We start from the raw sequence: 27,371 nt of genomic DNA, 5'->3' as shown, positions 1-27,371 counted from the left end.
CATGCGCGTGTAAATCCTGGGATGTGCGTGAAAATCCTGCGTGGCGCACGCGGGCGCACACTTCAAACGGCGTGCACTACAGGCACAGCGAAAGCGCAAATAGCGCGGCGCACACAACAAAAGTGGGCGGAACACAGAGCGTAACACGAGGAAAGGGGAGCAATGCGTGAAAATGTGGGCGTTACAGGGGAAGTACAGGAGGTAAATGCGCGGAACGCCCACACGCACGCCTACAACACGTATTCATGGAATCGAACAGGGAAACGCATGCGCCAAAAAAGGACGCGCTAATCCGGAAAGACGTACGCCAGCAGGAAGCAGACGTATGCAGCCCCACGCAGCATAAAAGTGCGCGCAAACAACAAGCTCAGACGCTACGATGAATACACCATTCCTCGCAGCAGTGGTTGTGGGACACCGCAGGAGGAGGAGGATAGCCAGGCCCAGAATTTTCACACCCAGGACCAGCCTTTTTGGGATGCCTGATGACCAGGTGTATGGGAGGTACAGGTTCCCACCACACATAATACTCGACCTGGTGAGTGAGTGGGAGGATGACCTCACATCACCCACCCTGTGCTCCCAAGCACTGAGCCCCTTGGAAAAGGTGCTCAATGTGCTGCACTTCTTGGCCACTGGTTCATTTCAGCGGACAAGTGCCATAGTGGGGGGGTGTCAAAGGCCACGCAGTCACGTTGCCTACACCAGGTGTTGACCATCAGGACTGCACGCTCTTCAGTCCGCAGGCACATATACATGCCCAGAACACCTGCAGAAAGGCAAGCCGCCGTCCAGGACTTTTACGGGGTGGCACACTTCCCCAAAGTGCTAGGTGCCATTGACTGCACCCATGTGGCTCTACGTCCTCCCAGGGAAACTGAGCATATCTATAGAAACCGCAAGCACTGGCATTCCATCAACGTGCAGGTAGTATGTGATGCCAAGGGAATCATTACCTCAGTATATGCCAACTCTCCAGGGTCCACCGATGACAGTTTCATTTTCAGAATGTCACCCCTAAACCGGGACCTTGAAGCTGGGCGGCATGGCCCGAAGGTAAGATACAACACAGCCCATATTGCAACCCGGGGCATAGTGGAGCGCACATTCGGAGTGCTCAAGGCACGCTTTCGCTCCCTTGACCGCTCTGGTGGGCAGCTGCTATATGCGCCCCCAGTAGTGTGCAGGTTCATAGTGGCAGCATGTATCCTGCACAACGTTGCAACACGCCGGGGAATGCGGGTGGACATGGGGTGCCCCCACATCCCCAACCACATGCGCGGCCGCTGCGCATGGGAGGGGAAAGGGCACGTGGTGAGGCAGCCCGTACGATGCTGGTGGCTAATTACTTCACCTAAAATCACATCCCTGTGGAGTGCAGACAGCCCTGGCACAAACCAGCTGCCAATCAATGATGATGACATAAGGGACAGTCAACTGTCACAACCATACCAGCCTGAGATTGGTCACCTGGAAGTGTAACATTGTGGGCATCCCTACCTACTGAAAGACAACCAATGCTGTGTCACAAAAAGGCACACATTTATGCTGCATGAATGACTACCCCTTGCAAAATACAACATGGAAATATTGCCATGTCACCCAACCCCTCCCCATCTCAGCTACCCAACACACCCTGGCATGTCATGCAATGTGAAAGCAAACAAATGAATGCACAACACATGACACAAGTGTCCCAAAGTGCACTATCCCAAATGGAAACAGGCCACAGACAAAATGCTCCCAGTAATTAATAACAAACAGCACACATGAACAAATACTTATCAGCAACACAATACAGCAACACAGGATGAAACGGTGGAAAAATATGATAGTACAAAATCAAAGTAGTGCAAGTCTTACAACCTGAATAAGCCAGCACATTGACCCCTTCTAACTGCAGAGGGTTGCTGTCAGGCAAATGTGTCAGTGTACTGCATACAACATGAACTGCATCTGCAAAGGAGACGGCCTTGTGAAGACATGAAGGAGGTACCTGTGAATAAGGAGGAAGACATGGATGCACAAGCACATATCAATACACCATGCAGTGTACAATACAACAACAATCCCCGCTAGGGATGTCCACACAGTTTTGACCACAGACTCCCCTCACAGCTCATGGGAGCCCAATGTCACTGCAAGTCACTGTCACTTGGTCACACCCTTTGCAGGCCCATGGAAAGGGGGAAGCAGGAGGGGTGTGTGTGTGTCAGGAACCCAAGCATCTAACCCAAACACAGGACAAGCCTGCATATGCCCAGCTGGAATACACAGTGGATGCCCACGGGAGCCACACAAGGCAACACACTTAAAAAAAAATAATAATAATAAAGAAATCAAAAATGGCCATGTGTGGGCTAGGGGGGGTCACCCAGGAGGTTCGAGGACAGGGTGCACACCAACACCCACCTGTGTGGATGTTGCGGAAAAAAAAAATACCTCCATGGGCTCAAGGCCTGCACGGCTACGCCAATGTGGGAGAACTGCTGTCACTCTCTTCACCCTCTCTTCTACATCAGGAGGTGGCGGTGCTATGGGAGGCAGCCCACGCAAAGCCCTGGTATGGTCCTCCATGGCAGTAAGCATGTAGGTGTGGAAGGTCTGGTTCTGGAGGACGATAGTACGGAGATCCCCAGCAGCACCTCACGGATTGCCTGCATTTCTGCACGCATGGCCTCGCGTGATGCCCGGATCTCCTCACGAGTTGCCTGCAGCTCAGCTGAGAGCAAACGTGTGAGCTGCTCCAGCTGCTGTTCTGACCTAAAATTTCGGGAAGCCTCAAGTTCAACCAGATTCTCCCTGAGGAAATGGAGTTCTAACCTCAGGGCTTCCCTGTGGCCCTGGGACTCTACAGATATGGCTTCGCGCAGAGTCTCCAGTGCCGCCCGTCGGTCCCTGTTGGACGCCAACATGTCCTCCCTGTGTGATTGGCAAATGGACTCTGTGGCCTGCTGTTGGAGCTCCATCTGCCTTTCAGGGGGGAGAATGGAAGTGGCCACCCTCTCGATTGCCTGAGCCATCATTTCAACCGATGCTCCCTGTTGTGCTGCTATACCGTACATGGAGTTTTCCCATACAGTATTGCCTGGTGGCGCACGGCCACCGCGTCGGCGGGCACCACATCTGTTTGGGGCAAGGCGATCTGCACCTTGCTGCGCTGGCACTGCTTGAGGCTGCAGGACTGCATTCCCCCTCTGATCTGCTGGCCCAGGAACCGGATCAGATGTTGTGAAGTGTGACCCTGCATCCGTAACCGCCAAAGGCGGAGTTACCAACACTGACACCCCCATAGAGGGGTCTACTCCTGGTGCAGGTGGGTTGGACAGAACAGCATCCCTGCCAGAAACACTCACCTGCGACAGCACATATGTCTCATCATCCGATTCAGCACCTGAATCATAGAGGTCTGGGGAGGTGCACCCAGAGACACCCCTGGAAGTATGGTCTGCAGGAGGATTGGGTTTTCACCCACCACCACACCACGTCCTCCACTGGTGCCCGGTCGTGGCTGAGATTCCTCCTGGGTCTGCACCATCTCCTCCACCTCTACAGCATCAAGTGCGTCATCACTTGCAAAAACATGAAAGACAACAAATGGAAACAGGCATGAGCACCATAGCACACACATAGGCCTGACAAGGCAGAGATCCAGTACATGAATAACACATGTCCCACACGACCATAACCTTGGCATGCATGCACTGTCAATGATTTGGAAGGGGAGGCAAAAAGCAGACACCGAGAACTCCAAGATGGAAAATCAACGTCCTGCATGCTGGATAGCACTGTCATCACATATTAGCCTGTGAGTGGCATGGGCAATCCACATACATGGCACATGCCAGTACACAGATGGCACGTAGCATAGCCATGGTACATTTGACAAGTACAGCCATATGTCAGTGAATGAGTACTGTCACCCATCCATGTGAGATGGACATGAGGAGATGAAAAATGCAAAATAGTGTGATAAAATATGCATGTGCCACACACTGCAACACATCCAGTGTGTAATAATACAGTGATGGCAGGCAGATGAATACATCAATGGTTGGTCACTTCAACATGACAGAACACAACAGTCATGTTCAACATTCAAACAGGGCCCAAAAATGTATGTGAGCAGGCCCTTACTCAATCAGCCTGAATGGTCAAATCATTCCCATAACAAGGTAATAAATGTGGGCCAATGTGGGTTGTAATCTATGACAGAAGCATGTCACATATGTGGCATTAGGGCAGAAAAATGCGTTGCAAAAATTGGAGGATTGAAACAATTAGGCTGAATGAACACTGAAAAATCAGAACAATGTTGTTGCAAGATGACAGTTCAAGGGCAACTGCAGTAATGTGGCTCTAATTGGCTACTGTGGTCAGAAGGGATACTGTCATACCCAAACCTAAGGCTGGTGAATGGTTTGGAGGAAGCACATGGGTGACCCATACCACCCAGGAGTACACACCCTCACCTGGCACTCAATCATTACACATCACGCAAGAAACATACACATGGATTACACACACTTGCATGGCCACTCACCGGACAATGCCTCATAATCTGGTAGGTCTCCCATGCCTTGGATCTGTTCCTCTGTGACGAAGGTTCAAGCAACAGACTCATGTTCAGTGAGTTGGTCGTCCTCTGGTGGAGGCCCACCGCCAGTCACCAGAGTAGAGGCATGATTGGAAGCCAGCTTGTTCTTTGCTCTGCGTTTCAGGTCATTCCACCGCTTGTAGCAATCATCAGCTGTGCGCCTCACAAATCCAAGGGCACTAATGTGGCCCGCGATGGTCTGCCAGTGGGCCCTACATTGAGCAGGCGTAGTCTTACAGCCTGCAGTCACCAACATTTCGTGGCTATGTGCCGACACATAGGCCACAAGTGCATCACGTTCGGCGTCATTGAAGCTAGGCTTCCTTGACATGCCGGAGTGTGTAGCCGTGTCTGGGGTCTCAGCCTGTAGTGCAAGAGCACCGTTCTTCTAAGGTGGTGCAGATCCTGAGTGGCTTATGCCGCTCTGGTCAGTAGGGGCAGAAGCGCAGGTTGACTGGGTACTAGAAGACTGTAAAGACACAATGACCATAGGTCTTGGTGCAGGCATTGGCTGCAGGGTGATGTCGGCAGGGCCAACGTCGGTGTGATGGACATGGACCGACACTATCCCGGCTGGGAGACTCGGAGCTGGGGTCGATTGAGCTGCAGCTGCCCCTGCAGCCTCCCCACCCTGCCTACTTGGGGCAGCAGATGACATAGCTGCCCCAGATCCACGTGGCCTGGTGACAGCAACTTTCATCGCCACACGTGGATTAAACTTGCTGACCTGGAAGTCAGCCTGGGAGTCATCCTGTGCCGGTTCAGGTGACAAAATGGGCCGGTCCAACAAGGGCTGAGCTGGGATGGTGTCAGTTACGTTTCCCACAACCATTGGGGGGGGGACATAGGTGTCCCAGATTGGTCCTCCACACACAGCGCTCTAGATAGACCCTGCAAATCCTGGCCACGTCCCCTACCGCGCCCACCACGCCCACCTTTTGAAGGTCGGCCATCTTTGCCTCCCTTACTGCTTGGTCGCCTCCCAACCATGTCACTGATGTTGTGTGTATGGGAGTTGCAGTAAACAATTGTCCTGGGCAATTGGGGTGAAAGGGGTGGGGTACTAGATGGATTTCGTACCCTAGTGCTCTAGCAAGGCTGTATGTGACCCCTGGGGGAAGATGACGGGTCACGCAACGCACAGGCACCCCAAAAACAGAAGTACACGTGCACGCAACCCCTGGTAGACCACGTGCGTATAAAAATGAACCTGCACTACGCTGTGGCACCCAGAAACACAAAAATAAGCGTACACGTGTTACACGCAGCCTGGGGTATGCGACACACGGGGGGCAACCACAGTTGGAAAATACGTGCGCAACTCACCATCTGCCTTGAAAAAGAACGTGAAAAAGACACGCGTGTGCACATTGGCAACACCCCCGCCAAAAGAAGAAAAGAATGCAGTCAGAGGAAACAGGGAGTACGAACTGGAAACGTTGTGAAGTAATCGCGTGTGAACCGACAAGAAGTACAAGAAACACCCACTCGCTCTCCACAAAAAGCACGTACAAGAAAATAGTGTGATACTCGTATCTTTTAAGCCAGCCCAGACGTGCAACATCACTTACGCACTTACGCGCTAAGGCCCTTTCCTCCAATAGCACGGATGACATGCAGTTTTCTCACGTGCTGAATCACAATGCACCCGTGTTGTGGGGAACGCCCGTGCGCGTAACGTCACTTTACGCGCTTATGCGCTAAGGGCCTATCCTCGGATTTCCCGCTGACGTGCACTTTTTTCACGTGCCAAATCACTCCATATCAAGCTGGCCATGCGAAAACACACGGTAGACCATGCTCCTGCCCAAAAGGCCATTTTCCTACCCCCAAGAGCCCCGAGCACGCTCCCACCAGCCATCTGCTGCTGCCTGCCTGCTGCCCACGTGCCCTGCTATTTGGTGCCTGCACGTCAGCCATCTGCAGGGGTCCAGTTGCTGTGACCACCCCTGCTGGAACAGAAGACTCCCGACTGGGATACCATCGCTCCACAGCCCAGCCCAAGGACCCTGTTGCCCACCCACGCCTGCCTCGGGGGTCGCCATGTCGGGGCAAACACCATCTGAGACCACTGGCGACCCCCAGCCAGAGAGGCAGAGGGCCACCAGCTTCAGTGAGAAGGAAGTTGGTGTCCTGGTGGAGAATGTCCTGGGGCTTTATGATGCCCTCTTCGGAACATCACATGCCAACAAGGAAGGACTGGAGAGGATGTGGGAGGACGCAGTGGTTGCCATCAACACGGAGGGGGTGGCAGCCCGTGACATCAAGCACGTCCGGAATCGCTGGGAGGACTTCAGGTCCAGGACCCTCTACAAGGCCCGGCGCCTCGCGGAGGGGGGCCGGGTCAGCATGAGCAACATCCTGATGGGGGTACTAGAACGCGTAGGCCCAGCGCTCCATGCCCAGATCCTTCGGAGGCAGACCCATCTGGTGTTGAGCGGTAAGTGGCCAAGCATTGCTGTGCGAGACAGGGCATGTATGGATGTGTGTGTGCAGCGACATCATGGTCATGCATGTGAGACCAGTAATGTGTGAACCACATGGATGGTGCATGTGTTCCAATGCAACATGGGGAGCTGTATGCGGAATGCACACATGAATGCATGCCAGTCTCTGTTCTTGGACATGGAGGGGGGGGGGGTGAGGGATGGGTGCTGCTCTCATGTACATGTATGGTGCACATGTGTGTGTGTGTCTGAGAAGTGCGTGTGCGACTTTGAAACGTCATGGATGCATAACACATGTCCGTGATGATGTGTAGATTCACTCATGCAGTGTGGTCACCGTTGTATCCACTGTGTCTATCCACTGTCTGTGGTGGACAAGCCATGAAGCATGACCCTCCGGTGATGTGTGTGCATGGGATCAGTGTGAGCCATGATGCATGTGAGTTTGAAAGCAATATTTTGGTTAAAAGAGGCCCTTGTACATGGATGCTGATGTTGATTGCAGGCGCCGTGCCTGTTTCTGCATGTGTGTTGCGTGTATTCACCCATGTGTTGTGGAGGGACAGGATGGAAGTGACATTTGACAGAGCCACTCATGTGTTATTGCTTCCTGTCTAGGGGAATATTGTACTGTACCCTGATGCTTGTGTTCCACGTCTCCCTCTACGCAGCGTCAAGTGAAGAAGAGGGCGGAGATGGCGCTCTGGAGCCAAGCGGCAGGGATGCCTCCACCGGCGGCGACGCAAGGCCCAGCCACCCTCCCAGGAATTGCCTTCATCCGGGAGTGAGGGGACTGGTGCCGCGTCTGCCACTACGGCTGTAGCGAAAGGGCCGGGTGAGCCCCCAGAGGGGCTTGCAATGGCGGAAGACGGTGTGGAGACATCCAGGTTGGTGGGCTCCAGAGGAGGAGGAGCCCGCTACTGAGCCGCGCATGGGGCCTGGTGGGGGTAGTACCACTGGTGCAAGTGGTGCAGTCCAGGGCCAGGGTCAGGAGGCAGCACAAGTCACCGCGGAGGGGCCTGTGCATGTCGCTGTTCTTAACCCTGTGACTGCACCACCATGCACCAGCAGGGATGCCCCGTCCCAGGCCCGTCCGCAGGTGGTGGGGGGGGTGGGGAGGGGGGGTGCTCCACGTCATCTGCCTCTCCACTACCTGCGGACGAGGGGTCCCACGACCGTATGGGCTCCGTCCTGGATGGTGCCGCGTTGCGCACGCGTGACATTCGCGATGACGTGCGTGCTTCCTGGGCGGAGCATGCACGCCATCACGAAGAGAAGCATCGCGACGTGGCACTGTTGGGAGGGGCCCTGGTCGGTGGGTTCCTACATGTGTCGCGCATTCTGGCAGACCTCTCCTCCTCTGTGGAGACTATGCGCCAGTCGTGCTCCCTGCCGTCTTCCAGCCCAGATTCCACCAGGGCCCCCTGTGGACCTGGCCTGACCAACACAGCCATCTTGGTGGACCTCCCATCCCTGCCACAGTCGCGAGTCGGCGGTCCAGCAGGGTTGGACACCACAACAACTGGAGACCAGCTGATGGAGGATGTGCAGGCATCATCAGACAGGACACATGGACAGCAGCAGCAGGCTCTAGGTGGGAGCAATGATGGCTCGGGGCCATCGACGTCAGTGGGGCAGGAATCGGCCAGAGGGCAGGAGAACCCTGGAATGGGTGCGTCTTCCGTGTGGCTGCGGTTGGGCCGGCGTATAGATGCAGAGCAGCGGCGGGCAGAAGAGGCACGGCTCACGATGGTCAGGGCGGAGAACTCCATGCGGAGGGCACTGAGGCGGGCCGAGTGCCTCGAGGCCATTCGCAGGGAGTTGGAGTCCAACATGGCATCGTCCCTGCGAACCCTCGGGGCCATGGAAGAGGACCGCCTCCAGGACATCGAGCAGGAGTTCGATGATGCCTTGGCCTGGGAAATCGGGAAGTGAGTCGTCGGACTAGCCCGCCGCCATTGTATATAGTTTGCAGTTTTAGGTTTCCTTTATCTTTTTCATTCATTTGGGGCGCTTGGACTATGCCCCGCCTTTTTGTATATAGTCCTCTATTAGGTCGTTTTTTTGCTAGGTTTCTTTTCATTTGTTGGGCTCATGGACCCTGGATTACTTCTTTGTACATAGTTGAACAGTGGATTTATCTATTATTTTTCTCACCATGGAGCAATGGATTTTACTGTTTCTGTTTCCTTCGGATTTGATTTGGTGGCCGGAGACTTTGGACACATTTTCATTTCGATTTATTTGGATTCAGACTTCATGTTTTTCTTTTTGTGTTTTGGACATGCTGCATTTCATCTTTTTTTCAAACATTTTTTTCTTGTTTTCATTTGATTACATTCTTTTTGTGTTCAATACATTTTGGTTTATTACTTTGATGTGCAGTATTCTCTCATTGGTTTAATGCATGTCACGGTGTTTCACCAGCACTCGTGTGTGTGTGTGACAGACATGTGTAGATGTACATTTGTGCCATTTGGGTTGTAACATGTAATGGGCATTTCAATGTGGGGGGGATGGGATACTTGGTTGGGTCTTTGCACAGGGGTGGCGTGCGGTGGGATTTGGGAGGCCATGAGGCCCATGATTGTGGATCATAATGACGTGTTGGGGGGTGGTGGTGCTGGGGGACATGAGTCGGGGCCTGAGCCTCACTGCTGGGGGTTGGAGGTTCTGGGGGACATGAGTCGGGGCCTGCTGGCATATGCCTGTCAATTTTGGGTGGGTGGGGGTGCTGGTGGACATGAGTCGGGGTCTGCGCCTCACTGCTGCGGGGTGGGGGTGCTGGGGGACATGAGCCCGGGCCTGAGCCTCACTGCTGGGGGTGGGGGTTCTGGGGGACATGAGCCCGGGCCTGCTTGCAGGTACCCCTCACTGCTGGGTGGGGGGCCTGGAGGACATGAGTCAGGGCCTGAGCCTCACTGCTGGGGGGTGGGGTTTCTGGGGGACATGAGTCGGGGCCTGCTTGCAGGTGCCCCTCACTGCTGGGTGGGTGGGGGTGCTGGCGGACATGAGTCGGGCCTGCTGGCAGGTGCCCCTCAGTGCTGGGTGGGTGGGGGTGCTGGGGGACATGAGTCAGGGCCTGAGCCTCACTGCTGGGGGGGTGGGGGTGCTGGGGGACAGGAGTCGGGGCATGCTTGCAGGTGCCCCTCACTGCTGGGTGGGTGGGGGTGCTGGGGGACATGAGTCGGGCCTGAGCCTCGCTGCTGGGGGGTGGGGATTCTGGGGGACATGAGTCGGGGCCTGCTGGCAGCTGCCCCTCACTGCTGGGGGGTGGGGGTGCTGGGGGACATGAGTTGGTGATCACTAGTGCAAGGTGACATGTGGGCTGGCTGGGGGGCATGCCCATGGTGGATGGGCTGTGTGCGGGACATGACCAGGGGTGCTGGGTAGTCCCCTGTGGTGTGGGCTGCCTGCAGGGGCCGTAGAGGGCACACCTAGGAGAACCCACACTTCCCGCGCACCCCACTGGATACATGTACCCCGCTCCGACAGCGAAATCGTGTGTGAAACTCCCCGCGAACCCCAGTAATACACGTAGCCCGCTCGCACAGGGCCAATCACGTGTGAAACTTCCTGCAAACCCCAGTAATACACGTACCCCGCTCGCACAGGGCCAATCGCGTGTGAAACTTCCCGCGAACCCCAGTAATACATGTACCCCGCTCGCACAGGGCCAATCGCGTGTGAAACTCCCCGCGAACCCCAGTAATACACGTACCCCGCACGCACAGGGCCAATCGCGTGTGATTCTCCCCGCGCAGTGGGGTACGTGTATTCAGAGGGGTGTGCAGGGAGTTTTACAGGCGTTTTCGTGGTTGGGGGCCTGTATGCTGGTCCACTGGCCTGTGCGCCATGTACGGGATTTGTGCGCTGTACATGGCGCACGGGGAGGGGTTGGGGGCGTAACTGGCGCTGCTGCAGGGTTGCTGCGCCACTCTGAGCCACGGCTGGTAATCGATGTAAAAATCCATGAATATGCTGTGCACGGAAATGGATTTTGGTGCACGCGGCTGGCGCACACTGTGCACCAGTCGTGTGCGCCACTTGTGCGCTGAATTCTATGAATTACCCCCATAGTTTAGACCATGCATTTTCAGGTCCATTAACACTTGGGAGCATGCGAACATTTAAAACTTGAAAACACCTAAAATTTGTTTGTCATAAAAAAAATGTTTACACCTTGCCGGAAGCACTGAGTGACTAACATGAAATTGAGAATAAGACGAGAAAAAAGCAGCAGACCTGTGTCCCTGTGTCTTAAAGTTCTGCAGTGTATGATGTTTTGAAATTTCATCAGCCAAGGTTATACAAGAATACTGTATTCAGGCTATTCAAATCAGCAACGATTAAAGTCAACATGCAAACTAAGGAAAGAACAACAGATTGATTAGTCTGCCACCCCCACATGCATCTTGACCATAGCTGTTCCCTCGCTAGGCTAGTATTTCCTGTGTTGACTTTGCCCAGATCGAGCATTCTTAGATTATCATTGTAAGGACAATAGATCACAAGATGTTTTAGAGTTTCCATTTGTGAACAGTGTTTCCAGAAACGAAAGGACCCCTTGTTGCCAATGCTTAATGCGCTCGAGGGTATGCAACTGATTACATTTAAATCTCATGTACATACTACAAGCTTTTTCGCATTGAAGACATACCAAATACATCAGTCTTGGTGTCCTCTTTCTCGAAAATTTAGAGTATTCTTGATATGTCTTATAACCTCCCAATTCATCAACTGTATGAGACCAATCATATGCATAGAGTTTTATTTCTGCATAAGCAGGACGTGTACTGAGATTGAGTGCCGTGATGCTAATGTTGTCCAAGATCACTCATTCTTGTATCAAACCGTGCTATTGATGGAGGATTTGATTCAAGAAGCATCTTTGCAAGATCTTCGTACAGTGAGTTTTTTGGAGGATTAATTATCTATGCCTATGTAGTTAATTGTCTCCATTGGAAACTAGCAGATAAGCAGTATAGGCCCAATTCAGGACATAATCAAGAATTTGGCAACTAATTGGACAACCCCAAGGTGCATTTCCATATTTGTGCTTGAATCACATTCAAGATATCGATATCAAGGAGGCACATATCCAAGCCGTATAAGAGAATAGCTTCTACTTTAAGTGAAATTCCATGGCAGGATTAAGTGAAAACATGCAATATTTTCTATGAATAATTCTAAATTGTGAAGTAAGAGTTCTAGATTTTTGCTTCAATGAATTGTGCCCAATGGCTAAAGATGACACATCGGACAGATCATACCCCAAGAAGCGAAGTTCAGATGTCCTCTCAATAGGTGAACCACTTAATGTCCAACTGAATGGGCGACGCCGTTTTCTACCTGTAAACATTATACATTTTAGATTTCGTAGTGTTAGCTTGTAAATTGTGTTGGCGAGCATAGATAGAAAAAGCATTCAGCTTATTCTGTAGGCCATACAGAGTCCTATAAAAAAAAATGAGATCATCTGCGAAAGCTAACCAATGCAATCGCAGATGACCTATCCTGATAGGGAACGTAATTAGCTCTTTCCAAATTTCATCCCTGTCACACAGATACAAGTTAAAAAGGGTTGATGCAAGGTTGCATCCTTGCCTAATTAGTGTGTGTGGGGATATTGTCTATAAGAGTACCTATCTCATTGATGCATACTCTATGATGGAGCATGGCAATCATGTGGGTGATGAAGGAAGGGAAACCCAACTGTCAAATGCAGCCATAAAGACGACCACTCGTAATTTTTTTTTTATGCTTCTAAAACATAGGAAAGTACAGTGACATTAAGGGCAGTTCCCATGCATGTGCTTTCGAAAGCCAGTTTGGAAATGGGAAAAAGAATTGTGTTCTCGAATAAACCTATCCAACTCAAGGAGAAGTAATATGGAAAATACTTTATAGGAAGCGTCCATGATAGCAATAGGACGATAGTTGGATGGTTTAGAGGGGTCCCCTTTTTTGTATATTGGAATTATTATGGTGTTCAGCCACAAGCGAGGGACCCGATTTGTAACAACGATATTCTAAAACGTTACTTATAGGATCCCTGCCCAGAAGGTTGCATCAGTTTAAATTACGAAAGCCCAAATTCCATCCGAACCAGAGGCCTTGGAAAAATTAAGCGCGTTGACTGCCCAAACAATGTCATCTGTCGACCACTGAGTACGTGCCAAAGTGGAAACTTTCCCAATTTGAAAGAAAGACATGGAATACGCATCTGGAATGCATAAGCAACATGCTGTGTCCATGTGTCTGCTGAAATAGATGCATTCATAGTGACAGAAAACGTATTAGTTGCACCTTTTAACAGTGCCCATGTAGCCTTGGAATCATGCTTACAAAGATGAAGCATCATGGCCGGATTGTGAGCGATGTACAGATTATGCTTAAGAGCCTGAACGGAATTCTTATATGTCTAAAGAATTTTACTCTTGTAAAAATATCAGATGAAAAGGTACTCCCTCGGAAGCTCTCTTAGTCTTTGGTTTTTATTCCGTTTTAAATACGCAACCTCCCGGGGATAATTATGTTTGTGGGGGTGACAGTGTGTTTTTTAATTTAGATATTTGAATTAGCTGAGAACAAATTATAAAGTTATTACGTTCTTCAATGTGTTTGATGTCCCTAGCTGTATACAATGTTGGCTCATCAAACGGTACAGTGTCTTTAAGCTGTGAAATGAGACATCTGCACATTCTTACATTCCAGTGGACGGACACCAAAGGACGCTCCAACTATTAGGCTGAGTTCAGGAGCAGTGTCTAGTTGTTTACATGCCACCGATATCATGAGTGAGATGACCCGATGATCACTAAAGCCAACCTCAGTAATGCTAATAGGTTCACAAATATTAAGAAGATTTGAGGAAACAAAGAAATAATCTATTGCGGAATGAGAGGCCCCTATGACGCGGACAAATGTTATCATAGGCGACCAGGTGAAGATCCCAAGTTGCTACATAATGGATCCAGCTTCAACCTCTAGGGAGTTCGGATCACTGTGTACACTATCTTGCATAGGAGAGTCCTTCGAATATTTGAAGCAAACAGAATTAAAATACCACCCAAGATTATTTCATACTGGGGATTAGATAATAGCGCATTCTCCAGGAGAATGTCAAGATGGTCAAATAGCATACTTATGGACATGGGTGCCGGGTGACAATAGAGACAAAATAGTAAATAAGTGTTGGAAGAATGCGTTTTGGGAAGAAATTCAATAGCTAGAAGAGTATCGGACGCATGGATCAACTTAACGAGAGCTCCAAGATTGTTATTAACAAAAAATGGCCAACCCACCATAGGTGAACGCAGCCATTCCTTTTTTTTTGCTGATACAGTAAAGGAAGTAAAACCATCAATGGTGAGATGATGAAGACACAGTTTCCTGTACTAAAATAATGGATGGGATATGGAAGACCAAATGCAATTTAAGACATGAAACTCACATGCGTTCCATGAGTAAAAGAGCAAATTAGTTTTGCTACGGGTTAGAGTTGGAATTGTTCATTGTCATCATAGTTTTCGGTAGGGTTTCAACCCTTGACCAGTCCTTAATATTGGACGAGAGAGACACAAACTTTGAAATGAGCTCTTGATTCCCTGCTTGAGATTGGTTATTAGCGACAAGTGGCCCAGTCTCTTGCTTGATCAGAGGAGGTTGAAACTCAAAGGACTGAGCCTCCTCCACTGAATGAAAGAGTGAAACACAGATACCTAGGAGAGTGAGATCATCACGATGATCCCATATCAATTTTAAGATAATCGAGTGCACTTGACATATTCTGTGGTTATTGGTTTTAGCCAAGGTGATACAGTCAATGTCACCTGAGTTAAAGTTCCTCAGAGTGGGAATCTGAGTAAATAATGTAAGGATAAATGAGCGGTTTAATTGAGAGGAACCACTGATCACAGGGCACTCGTCTACCCCAAAATAGTGAGAGTTTTAGAAGTAAGCTCCAAATTGGCAGATTTACGTACATCCAAATTGGTATTGTTTTGACAAACTGGCAACATCGATGTTGGATTGTTGCAAGGCTTATCTGCAGCAAGAGGCAATTCTAGCTCCGACTGAGGTTGTGAGACTAAAGCAGATGTACTATCAATAGCAAATTGCACTTCATACTCAGATTGGGGCTGAGAAACAAGAGCGGGAGCTACAACTACAGCAAGAGGCACTGCCTGCACTGAGTCAAAGAAGCCGGTGCGAAAGTAGCGTCAGCAATATTAGTGTTTTTGTTGTAAATCAAGGATCTCATCGTCAATAGGAATATTGGCAAGCTTTTTAAGATTGGAAGTGTGACCAATAATCTGAGTTTGGCTGATTTTGGGATTTTTTGCACAAGTATTCAGTAATTCTGGTTCTTTTATTACGTGTGTTTAAGAGCTCCATCCTTTTTAATTTTTCGAAAGAGACAGTAGGGAGTGGGACTGAACAGTTTCGGAAGCATTAATCAAATCTATAAGAGGAGATGGACTGTTTGGGCCTGCACTAGTCCCATCATGCTCTACCAGAGCATTTTGGTGGCTGACAGGTTCCTCACACAGTATGTGAGGACTGTGAACATGAGAAGGATGTGAACAATTTTGTAAACCAAAGATCTTTTTTGCATTAATATTAATGCAATCCCACCCTTCACTTAGGTTGTGTGGGCATATAGCTGAAAACAGAGAACAAGCATTACAGACACCAGAGGCATATGAAGGAATTGACAGAGGAAGTGGTGCAATGAGAGCTTCAGTTTGTGTCATTGTGTTACATACTAGTGTAACGTCAGTTTGAGAAGCAGAGGAAACAATGGAACAATTGGTGTTTTTTTACCACTGTTTGTGGTTTAGGGGACGCAAAGTTTTGGTAGGCACAGATAAAGCTCTCCAGTCGACTTATTTTAAGACTTACGACAGGGTGAATGTCATGTTAAGAATTTCGAGATGGGTCAAATCGTGACATTTGTCGAACAAGTTCAGTATTCGAGTTAGCACTGGAAAAGAATAGGCTTTAGAGGTATCTGAATCATGAAATGAATTGTTGTGAAATGAAGATGCACGGGCATAAGGTAACTCTGAATTGGAATCGGGAGTAGCGTTATTGTTAGCAGGAGGAACCTGTTCTTGCTCCTTCAGACTGCCCTTAGTTTCACAGGATGATGTATTGGTGGGACTTGTAGGCGAACTATCCTGAAAAGTACTTACTGGGAACAATTGGAATGTTTGCCCTAGATACGTTTGGCACAGTAATGGGAGTAGAAGGTGGCTTGTTAGAACACTTTAGTACAGTGTGTGGAGTAGTAGAAGTGGAGAAAAGATGCACATCATCTATGTGAACAGACGGCAAAAGATTGGGCATACAAGGCCCTAAGGATAGCCTAACTCGCTTACCGAGTTACTCCATGATTGCAGGTGCTAAGATGGAGACATCTGACAGGGAAAGATTTAAATTTTCTAACATGGGTGCTTCCTGTGATGGGGAAGTAAAGTTAGCCAGACTATTAATGATAGTAGTCGATATTGGAAAGTCAATGTCACGTACTTCATGAAGAGAATACATTGAGGAATCACGTTTGATCGAGGAGGCCCGATGAACCTGTGCACGAACCGTCTCATTTGCGGAAGGGCCTGTGCAATTGGAGTCGTCACAACACACCCCGAACTAGCAACAGAGTTAGGCAAGGTTGTTTGAGGTGGATGAATCACATCCTGTGAGATACTCAATGCTAATGTTGGGGCATGTTGAGCCAAGGAGTCAGCTTTGAGATCTAATGCAAGCTGCCTCCAGCTTCTCAGTCCCCCAGACATGCTTATTTGCGTATTTTTTGTTAAATATATTTTATTTATTGTATTGAATTGGGACTTAAGAGGCCCCCCCTTGTGTGGTATCTTCATGGAGAGTTAGTTATATAAGTCAATGTACCCACAATAAACTAAATGTAGAAGTAGTGTGCAGGTGTAGTATAAACGAGAATTGCTCGTCTTAACTAGGACTAACCAGCACACATACTGCTTGTGTTAAAGGATGGCAAACATCTCCAGTTACATACAATGGCATAGAAAATTGAAACCCAAAGCACATGAGAAAGGCTCAATACAACGTAGTCAGTCAACCACAATTTATACTTGTGTCCTATGGTACAAAATAAACATACGTCAGAAGAAGCAACCTATTTCGCACAGACTCGAGCAGCGTGAACTTGCATATATACAATTGTTATCTGTGCGGCTGTTTACCAAGAACACTGAGAGACAGGCTTACAGCAGTCAGATACGTTTGTCGACCGTGACGATTGATGAAATACCAAAACGAAGAATCTCCTGCATTAGTAACAAGAAAGAGACATACATAACGGTACAAACACAACAGAGGTAGTAAAGCTTTGAATTAAAGATTGTCACATAGGACAACCCAACATGGAGCATAGAAAGCGGAGCAAGATTAGCATATAGCAGTTCAACGTAGCAAACACAAGTGCGATTACACGAATGAACCAAACAGCAGCCGTTTAACGGTCGAATGCGAACCAACACACTTTGTGATTGGAATACTGTAAAACTTAAAGTTTGACCTCACCAGTTCCTCAATTGGAACCAAGTATTCCCACCACCGGCCCCGTCCCACATTTCAGAAAGGCACCTCCGCAAGAGCGCACGTGCACGCGTGCGTGTGCCTTTTTGTTGGGTGATGGTTCTAAGGGGGCCTATAATAAAAGCAACAAAGCGTTTCAGTACGCTATATACAAATATTAGATGGCAGAGTAAGTACTATATATTAGAATGTCCAGACCGTAGAACACACCGTAGCAGGAGAAATCCACAACGTTGATGGAGACGTGCATCCAGTGCCCCAGATAGACAAGAGTAGTGCAGGCATAACATACAATTCAGAAAGGAAACGTGTGTTCCTTTTTGTTGGGTGACGGTAGTAAGGGGGTGTGGCGGTAGCAGGCGATATGCACAACGTTGAAGGAGACGTGTATCCAGTACCCCAGATAGACAAGAGTAGTGCAGGCGTAACAGGCACTTCAGAAGGCACTTCCGCAATGGCGCAAGTGCTTCTTCCAGCCACTTTGGTGTATTCCTCTGCCTGCTTCCCAACCACCTCTCTTGCTGTTGCGAGTTCTCTTTGTCACTCATCTCCAGCTTTATCTTCACATTGCCAATGTAAATATTTATTTATTTATTTGCATTTTTAAAGCACTCACACAGCCTGAGGGCATCGAGGCGCGGTTACCGGAATGTCTTAGTTGCGCTTAATACCCAGAGGTTTCTAAGCACGGACCCGGGGATCGAACCTGTGTTGCTTCGTGTCATTTTGTTTCCAAGGCGAGCATGTTGCCGCTGAGCTATCCTCCCCAGACAAAATGCTCCTCCTCTGATCGAATGTCTCTTGTTAATCTCCACCCTTATTGTGCACTTCACCAACGGCTGTACTTCTCAATCCTTCTCCTGTTTTACAACTTCACCCCCACTACAACCAATCTTATTTACAACATCCTAATTGTCACATACTTCCTCCTTATGCTAATCATTAACTTCCTCCTTTCCGCTCCCACCTATTGCACGCTTTCTAGTAGCCCAATACCTCCGATTCTAATATCTTTTCTCCTTCCAATCTCCTCCTTGTACTTTGTACTCTTTGTATGCGCCAATCTGCAACAAACTCCACTCTTCGGCTCCTTCTCCAAACGCCTACCCTGCCAGAAGTAGCATGTGGACTTCTAGGGCTATTTCCACACCTTTCAGCCTCTCCCTGGTGGAAAGGGGCTCTGGTGTATTAGATCAGATTAGTGCTTCATAAATACAACAAAATTGAGCCATTCAAAAGCAAGCAAAAACCACCTATTGATGTGTGAATAGTTGAACCACTGCAATACATAGATGTAACAGCTTGTGCTTTAGTTCTGCTACTTAGTAGCCATCCAGTCGTGCAGTATATATAAAGGTGTAATGTGATTTTCTCTTAATTTGAGCCAAATATAAGACTGTCCTATTGATGTCTACCGTACATCATTATGGACTGTACCAAATCCCAGAGAGCAACTGACCAGTAACCTGATAAAATCTTCACAAACAATTTCAAGATGTTGGGAAGCGTTGTGTGCTAGACGTTATACTAATCGTCAACTGGACTGGAGTCAAACACGTAAATGGGATACGTGCTTCCCAATAGAAAAGTAATTAAAATCATATGTAGTGCATAGGTAGGATTGTCTTTTTCACAATACTTTCTGTACAATATGCTTTGTGGAACGAACCTAACGTAGTTTTGGAATTTCTAATCAAACCTCACTAATTACCTTGAAATGCTCCTCAATCTAGACTCATAGCTTAGAAAAGGACTATATGAATGCCCATGTCCCAATTAACCAAAATAAACCCAGCAAGGCAAAGAGCATTATTTGAGATAATTTGTGATCAATATGATGGCTAGTAGCAAATATTGGCTTCATATCATGGGCATCAATTAATCTGTGGAGAGACAATGTCCAATGATAGGGGCATTTGGTCCAGTTTTTGTGACGTCTCGTAGGGTTGTGCAAATGATCAATGGGTATGGCCAGTAACGAGAGTTACATTATGCTCAGATATGTAGGACTTTCTCTCTAATATGTTTGAAAGTAACTATATACCGTTCTCACACAAGGAGAGTTACCATTATTGCATAAAATTCTATTTAACGTGTCCATGAATGCAGTGTCCACATCATAAAGACTTACAACATAGGCTTACACATGTACACATATGACTTGCATATTCACCTAAAGATGGGTGATACATCGTGGGGGCGGGGGTTATTGGTGGCGGAGAATAATCTTTGGATAGCAAATTGCTTAAAAGTTCCAACTAGTTGTACTTAAACAGTCAGGAAATGAGAACTTTTTCATTGGTCCACTTGTCCCCTCCGCTACGGTTCACTTGGCCTACTTGGTCTAACGCAGTTACCTATACAGAATGCCTGCAATCAGAGAGTGATGTTTGACAGTGACTTCTGTGAACATGGATGCCAACTCTGGCAGCTGAAATGCATTCTACACATTCCAGCACTAAATAGTCTTAGTCCTTTAGTTGTCTCCTTCAGACTGCACTAAATAACTAGCATTTATGCTGGACCGACTTCTGGAAAAGACATTGCATGCATTACAAAGATTCCAAAATCATCTTGCCTGAGACATGTTAGGCATACATCCAAAAATGTAGGACCTCTTCAATAAAAGCCCTTATGAGGGTACGGACAAAGGAATGGGCTCACATCAAAACCTGGTGTCTGGTCTACAAATCCCTGAAAGGTTGCAGATCTAAACCTCCCAACCCCTTTCCTTCCATTCAGAGATGCGCAAAGTCAAATCTTATTAAACTACACCAGACTAGATAAAAAGCTTAAAAAAGGTATGATACAGTATCTTTAGAGTTCAATTCATTGGAAAGCCTTCCCAAACCTCTATGAGCCAAGTCAGACGTTCTACATGTTAAGAGGAGTGGTAAAACGCATGTTCCAAAATGCTTATGTTGACATGCTTATTCAAGGATATCATTTGCCTCTACATCAGCCCTTAACTCAAAGGAACTCCCAGAGGGTGCACACTCCTAAACCCATCTCAAAACTCACATAAATGGGTGTTCCTTTCTAGGGATTCTTTTACATCAAGGTCTTTAAATTCAATTAGAGCTTCCCCTATGCCGGAGATTATCATCCTATCACTGACAGGTAGGCCTAACTTGCATACTGGAGCTGATCTAAAGGGCTGCATCATTCTCTACAGTGGGTATCACCCTGGGTACCCCCAACTTTTTGGTAGCAGGAGCTGCCTTACCATCACTTCACAAATCGAAATACTCAAATATTTACAACAGCCTGGCAAGCATGTTACATAAAGCATTACTGGGGACTGAATGCTGCTATTCTGAAGATTATCACAAGTCACCAAACACGTATTCTTGCCACAGTCTGAGCATTCAAAAAATAATTAAACATATATAAAAATATTGCATCATTTTTACGCGATACTTCCTTTGTGCCCAAGTCTACCAAAACGGTTCAAACCGAGGTAGAAGTATAACAAATAAGTAGTGGAACTGTGACTACCCCTCGCCACAAACATCTCTCCTCCCCACAGAAAGGGTCAAGAGGGGGTGGGGTTTATAAGAAAGGAGTTCAGGTGTGAGCATGATGTAATTTATATGTTAAAGTGTTGTGATGGGTAAAAAAGGGGACCCACTTGGATAGACCTTTATTTTGTAACAAACTGATCATTTTAATTAGCCTGTAAAACAAATATTGTAACTTTTTTAGCAAATGTACATATAGGTTAAGTGCAAAGGCAAAACTCCCATTGGTGTTGGAAAAGATGCTAAGGTTTGTGCAACCCAGCCTTGTCAGGATTAACAGAGAAAATAAACACACCTGATCCACAAGTGAAGGAAATAAACCTGGTGGCTTCATATGAACTACAGGAGAGGAAACCAATAGAGGAGGTTGCTGCTTGGGGAAAGCAACCAGCTGGCTGGAATCCAGGAGATGTCCTGTGGCGCAGTGATGGCACAAAGGGATTTGGGACAGCCTGGATAGGGCTCATGTGACCAAGCCATGCCAGAGAGGTGAACTGCGAGAGGAGTTTCCCCACCGATCCTTTTGAAGACAGTCACAGAGTGAGGACAGACAATTAGATGGCATACAATGATGGAACTATGCGAGCCAAAGACATTTTGTGGGAAATTAATTGCAGAATCTAAGTGAAATATATGGCAATCTGTCTGTTGCCTAGTGGGCCACTGCAGTGATTTCCAGCAGAGGGAAATGCATTGTCAGAACAGTAGTTGGCTGATACAAGCGACAAGCGACACAATTGAATGTTGAATTAAGATGGGACTGAGAAAACGGAAGCAAAAATGTTGAGGAAGGAAGTCCCGACTACGTTACTTGCACTGGGGCAAGGGATCAATTGTAAACCACATGAGAAGGTAGTTTGCAAGGTAGCGGTCTCATATCCTCAGAGAAAACTTTGTAAAACCAACCCATGCGAATTACAGCATCAGAAACAACCAAGGAAAGGTAAACAAGCTGGGAGTTGTTCTTTGGAACCCCAAGAATCCTGAACAGCCGACTGAGCATAAAAGTATACACCATTTTGTGTCAGCTAGCCAGTTTTTCCTGGTCAAACATATTTTAGTTTAAATATAAGTGTTACGAGGGCTTTTGCAAATTTCTGCCTGAACATTTTAGAAAAAAAATAGTACAAGCTGTGGGAGAGGTTGTAAAATGCATTAACAGTAAAAACAGTGAATACTAATAGAAGTAGTGGAACTCAGTTGCCTTCAGGTCACGCTTGTATGGACATCTGCTCATGGAATATTAAGGCTGATGGGGCACAGCTTACACTGAATATGGGTTATTTGTTATGCATCAAAGATGCATATAATACTATATTGCATCATTTTGTGAAGTAGTCTAATGCAAATAGGTAAAAAAGTGTTTATTTTGATTTTCTTGTAATTCCTGGTTCAGTGTGTACCTGTGTTTCGTGCCATGGGCACTTGCTCAGGACTAAATGATCTAGATTAAAACCTTTTTCTCTGTGTTTTTGAGAGCGCCCGGTTCTTACTGGTATCCAGTAGCACTTGCAACCCATGAGGACATGATTTTAAAGATAGCATTTCTACAGTTTAGAAAACATAGGAACATTATTCTATACCAGGTTTCTTTGCCGCTCCAATTCAGTTTTCTGGTTGTACCATGGTTCATCCCGAAAAGTGGCACTCTGCCAGACATACTTTAGTGCCGTATTTATTAGCGCCTTGCTAATCAGAATGCAAAGGTACACAATCAGGAAAGCATTCATTGACCTAAGGGAAACAAGCGCAACACTTCTATCAGCATTGATAGATGCAAAGAGAGAGTTCAGTGAAATTTACATTAGAGAAATGCAGCCAAAAAAAGCATAATCAAACAACTTGTACATGTACAGGTGGTTTCTAGATGTCATAGGCGGCACAGGTAAATTTAGAAAAAAACTGTAAGAGATGAGCCTCCTCCATTTTGTCATGTATGAGCCCTCTCCCACGGGTCAGACCACCTCCTACACATGTCCAATGGTGTACTTTCTTCCTATGGCACATAGTAAATTCTCTCAAAAACCAGAGTTTCTGATAATTTCCCCATTCCACTCCTCTTCAACTTCTACCCCATACTTACTTGCAATAATCCCACCCTCTCTCCTCCACTGAGTACAATTTACTTTTCCACACTATTATTCTAACTCACTCCCTATTCATCACCCATGTGTTTGATCCTTTGACTCTCCCTTCACATTGCGTTTGATCCACTAACCCTTTCTAATTGGAGGCATCTTATCCCATCTCCGGTGTGTACAAAGCACTCCCACTCTTAACTTGCAGTGGATTATCACCCCACCCAATCCTCTTCATATCCAATCCCAACATTCATTCCCCTTTTCACTCATCTTCCATGTATTGGATCTCTTTAACTCCCTCTCACATCATATCCTCTACCAGACCCCACTCCACATATCCAACATTATCCCTAGGGTTTACCAAGTGACGACCCCCTCAAGTCATTCTATGTCAACTCTTGTGCCCCAATCTCCTGTTTCCATTTACCACTTATTCGAGCCACACCCCTAACCACACACATTTTGATTTTTCTCGCTTCCTCAACTATTCTGACCTGTATGAGGGACCTTGGAGGTGCAGTGCTTATAGGGTTTGGTAGTATTCAGAAGGGAGAGGTGTGTGAGGAGATGAAAATGTCGGAAGGGTTGGCTTAGAGTGTTCTAGCATATGTGCAGCAGATTGTTCAAGGCCAGCATCTGTATTATCACAACTATACCATAGTATACACATAGAGTTAAACTAAACATACAGATTTCAAGATTCTACATGAACACGATATATAGTGCCAGTTAACAAGAAAAAAAGAAATAGAGCTGTCATTAGGTGAATACCACAAACAAGAACACCAGGTTTGTTTGACACCTATATTTATGCTCTTCGGCAAGAGGTTGAAACTCCAAGTGCATTAAAAGGAGTTCCTAAACTAAAGGAACCAGTGTCAAATTCCTACTTTATCTCAACTCTGCATGTCTCCATCCAGAAAATAACCTTTCAATTAATTGACATTACCAGGACAGTTTTGAGTGTCCCTGAACAATGGTTTACTAGGCATGAGGTTCCAATGATACACAATCCTATGGGTGATTGTAGTCCCATGATGCATTACTAGTAGGGCAAGAGTGTGTAGCATTCTCTCTCACCCCATACGTCTTTGTAGATTCCTTTAATGGGGCAAGCCTTGCAACATTCTCCTCTTCCCCTGGGGTTCTTTGTAGATTTGTATTACCTTGGTAAGTCCTGTATCATTCCCCTTCTTAGCCTAGCGGTTCTTCCCAACCTGGGTTTATATCCAGCTGCATTAACTATGGCTCACAGTCAAAGGTAACACCAATTATCAAGTCTAACTCCAGGCTTTGGTCAGGTTCTCTGGGTTACGGACTTAGGATAGAGCCCCCAGCAAGAAATGTTTACTCTCCTGCTCTAGGATATCCTAGTTTCTTCCAGTCTCAGAAATCAAGGTCCCCAACAGACCCTTGCACTCTTCTAACTTGGCTTTTTCTACAGTCTGGCCTACTTGCGTAGTGTTATGACTCCTGCAGCGTCAAAACTAAAGCCCATCCTACGATCTCCTCCCATATGGCATGGGGAAGGCAGCTGCTTCCTGAACCTGGAGGTGGTATCATGAGCAATGTTCCCTCTAATTATTTTTCTCAATGTGCAGAACTGGTTTTCTGTTGTGCGCACATTATTTTCCATGCGTGCAACTGACTAATGAGGTAAGCCACTTAGTGAGCATGCGTATTTAGTGGTATTTAGGGAACTACCATTACAGAAGAGAGTTTGGAAAGGAATTTCTTCTTCCCTGCCACTGCAATTCTTCACAAATCTTAAAACACTTTTACAAACACACAGGCTAAAATAGAATATGTCATATGTGATTAAACAGAAAACTCATCAACCAGTCAAGACTTCAACATCTGCCACAGTACCTTGCAAACGTTTCATGCCACTGGAAAATCACTCATGTGTAATACAAAACACAAATAGCTTTCGTCATAAACTGATGTTGCTGTGAAGAAATTCAGACATGATACATTTGCCGATGGATTAATGGCAATTAAAAGCAATGTGTCAAAAAAATGCGATAGGAGTTCAAGTGCCACTTTAATGAAGTAATTCAAGGGCCAGGAAAACATGCTTCGAATAATTTGTGTAAGGATGATAATTGCATCAGAATAACTGCACCTCAGAATACGAAGATCAAATATTCCTGTGCCTCTGCTTACTATCCACATTTGGTTGACCTTTGGGTAGTGGTAACACCAGCCTTACAGCTAAGAGACAAACGCCATCCATGTGTACTCCCTAAATATGAAAATGTGCTTAACAAAACGGGACACAATGGACATTTTGTTGCTTCAACCCACAAAGCTCCACTGATATTGTTTCAAATTAGTGACCAGTTGAGCAGTGGCATAGGAAGGAACTCTAATACTATTAATTCCTGAACTAAACAGGAATTTTAAGTGGAAGAACCACTTTTAATAAGCAGAAAGTATCCCTATTAGCAAAGCTAACTACTTTTTTTACACCCTGAAAAATCATTTGACTCCAAGTAGGGAGCAAAATCTAATTAGAGCCTTGCTTGTAACCCTGACATAGAAAGTGAAATAACAAGGAACGTCATGTAGTCTATAGTTTTGCCCACCCTTCCACACCAGAGCCTAAACACATTAAACAAGAGCTTTATAGAGGTTTAGTATGGATCCCTATGTAAGAAATTCACATATATGCCTTTTAAGTTAATGGCATCAAATCTCAAGAGCTAGAACAGATTGAGTCCTTTCGTCTGTAACTATGGTCCCGTTTCTGTAATTCTTTGTTAGGTATTAAATAAGATGCCGGGAGATGCTATAGACTATGCAGAGCACATGGTTATATTGAAAAGACCTCAGCAGCTGCTCATAGAAAGATAAAGAAGGTGCTGTTGTCTAGACGGGTACTAGAATTTCCTATACTTTAGCAACACATTTCCTTTTGTGTACTGTCGAAACTTCTGACTTGGTTTTTGAAATGTGCTTCTTTGTTCATCACCCGCAACGAGTGATCACATGTGCTCTTCTGCCCATACCCTTCCCCAGCCCCTGTGTTTGCCTCCAATGCTAGTTGATAGAGCACTGTAAAAAGTGAGGGATTGTAGCAGTAAACACTCACTGGGATATTTGCAGACCTACAATACATTGCAAGCAAGGCATATTTAATGCCTCAACCTTTTATGTGCATTTTAAGAATGTCATGACTCTGCACATATGCAATTCTTTTGCAGTGCATACAAGATGCAAAGTACCCCACCCATTTATCATTGTGTAGGATTACACAGTGCTCAGTGAAACTGTTTTTACATAGCAGGGGGTTACCATATAATGTGTGACGGTCTATGTCAAAGGGAACTCTTTGAACACTTGGAAATTAGGCAGATTGTGTGAAAAACATTCTCCTGTCTGAATATCCGGTGCCCTGATACTATGGACGAGTAATCCCAGGTGTAGTCCATACCCATTATTCCTTGTAGACAAAGTAAATGATATTGCAATGTTGCCGTCTACTTATAGGGTAATGTTAGTAATGCTAAAGTAGGATCACATTTGTCTTCTCAAAATCCTTACAGGGCAAATTAATATTTGAGTTTTATAATGTGTTAACTTCCAAGGGGACTGCTTCAAAGCACTTGCTGGACATATGTACAAAGAAGAGGACGTATGGGATAGGTTACACATCCAGATAGCCTGCTTACTTACAGTCAGTATCCAATGTTCTAGCTGGTAGTTCGATTGTATCGTGTGGGTGATACTTTTAGTAAGGCACAATGAGTAACAGAAATTCTGGCACGTGAACGTTATTCATATTATTCAGATCATTCATATTACAAAAAACATACAAGAAGTGGATGTAGGTACACGTCGGTTAACCTTTTGCAGAGCCAAATGAGGAGGAGTCAAGGTTGTCCGGTACCATGTTAATGTGTTCTGGAGCACAAGTTAGAGCCATTTGGTCAAAGTGTGGCAAACTCAAGCTTAGGAGTCGCAGGTGAGGAGGGAACATCATTTGGTTAATGTGTGCATGCATATTGGTTAGATTCTTCTGTTCATGGAGCCAGTTTTTCATATTAGTATTTAACCTCTTATGTGTGTATTTTGCTGTTAGGGATTTTAGGTGTGTACGGTCACCCTTGCATAGTAGTGTAATGCAAATTAGCAG

The 27,371-nt window shown here is 46.6% G+C and overlaps 1 protein-coding gene across 7 annotated transcripts in view; it reads right to left on the bottom strand.

The window, feature by feature from the left end:
- ATP11A (ATPase phospholipid transporting 11A) overlaps positions 1–27,371 on the bottom strand; it is a 2,308,865-nt gene that overhangs the window by 1,159,630 nt on the left and 1,121,864 nt on the right. For all 7 annotated transcript variants that reach the window (XM_069636989.1, XM_069636990.1, XM_069636983.1 and 4 more), the window contains exon 11: positions 22,736–22,886. In XM_069636989.1, the coding sequence (XP_069493090.1) occupies positions 22,736–22,886 (151 nt within the window). The remainder of the gene's footprint in view (positions 1–22,735; positions 22,887–27,371) is intronic.

This window comes from Ambystoma mexicanum, chromosome 7p, assembly GCF_040938575.1.
Source record: "Ambystoma mexicanum isolate Mex_15411 chromosome 7p, UKY_AmexF1_1, whole genome shotgun sequence".
Lineage (NCBI taxonomy): Eukaryota > Metazoa > Chordata > Amphibia > Caudata > Ambystomatidae > Ambystoma > Ambystoma mexicanum.
Note: the sequence above shows the minus strand (reverse complement) of the source record. Positions and strands in the feature narration are given on the sequence as shown.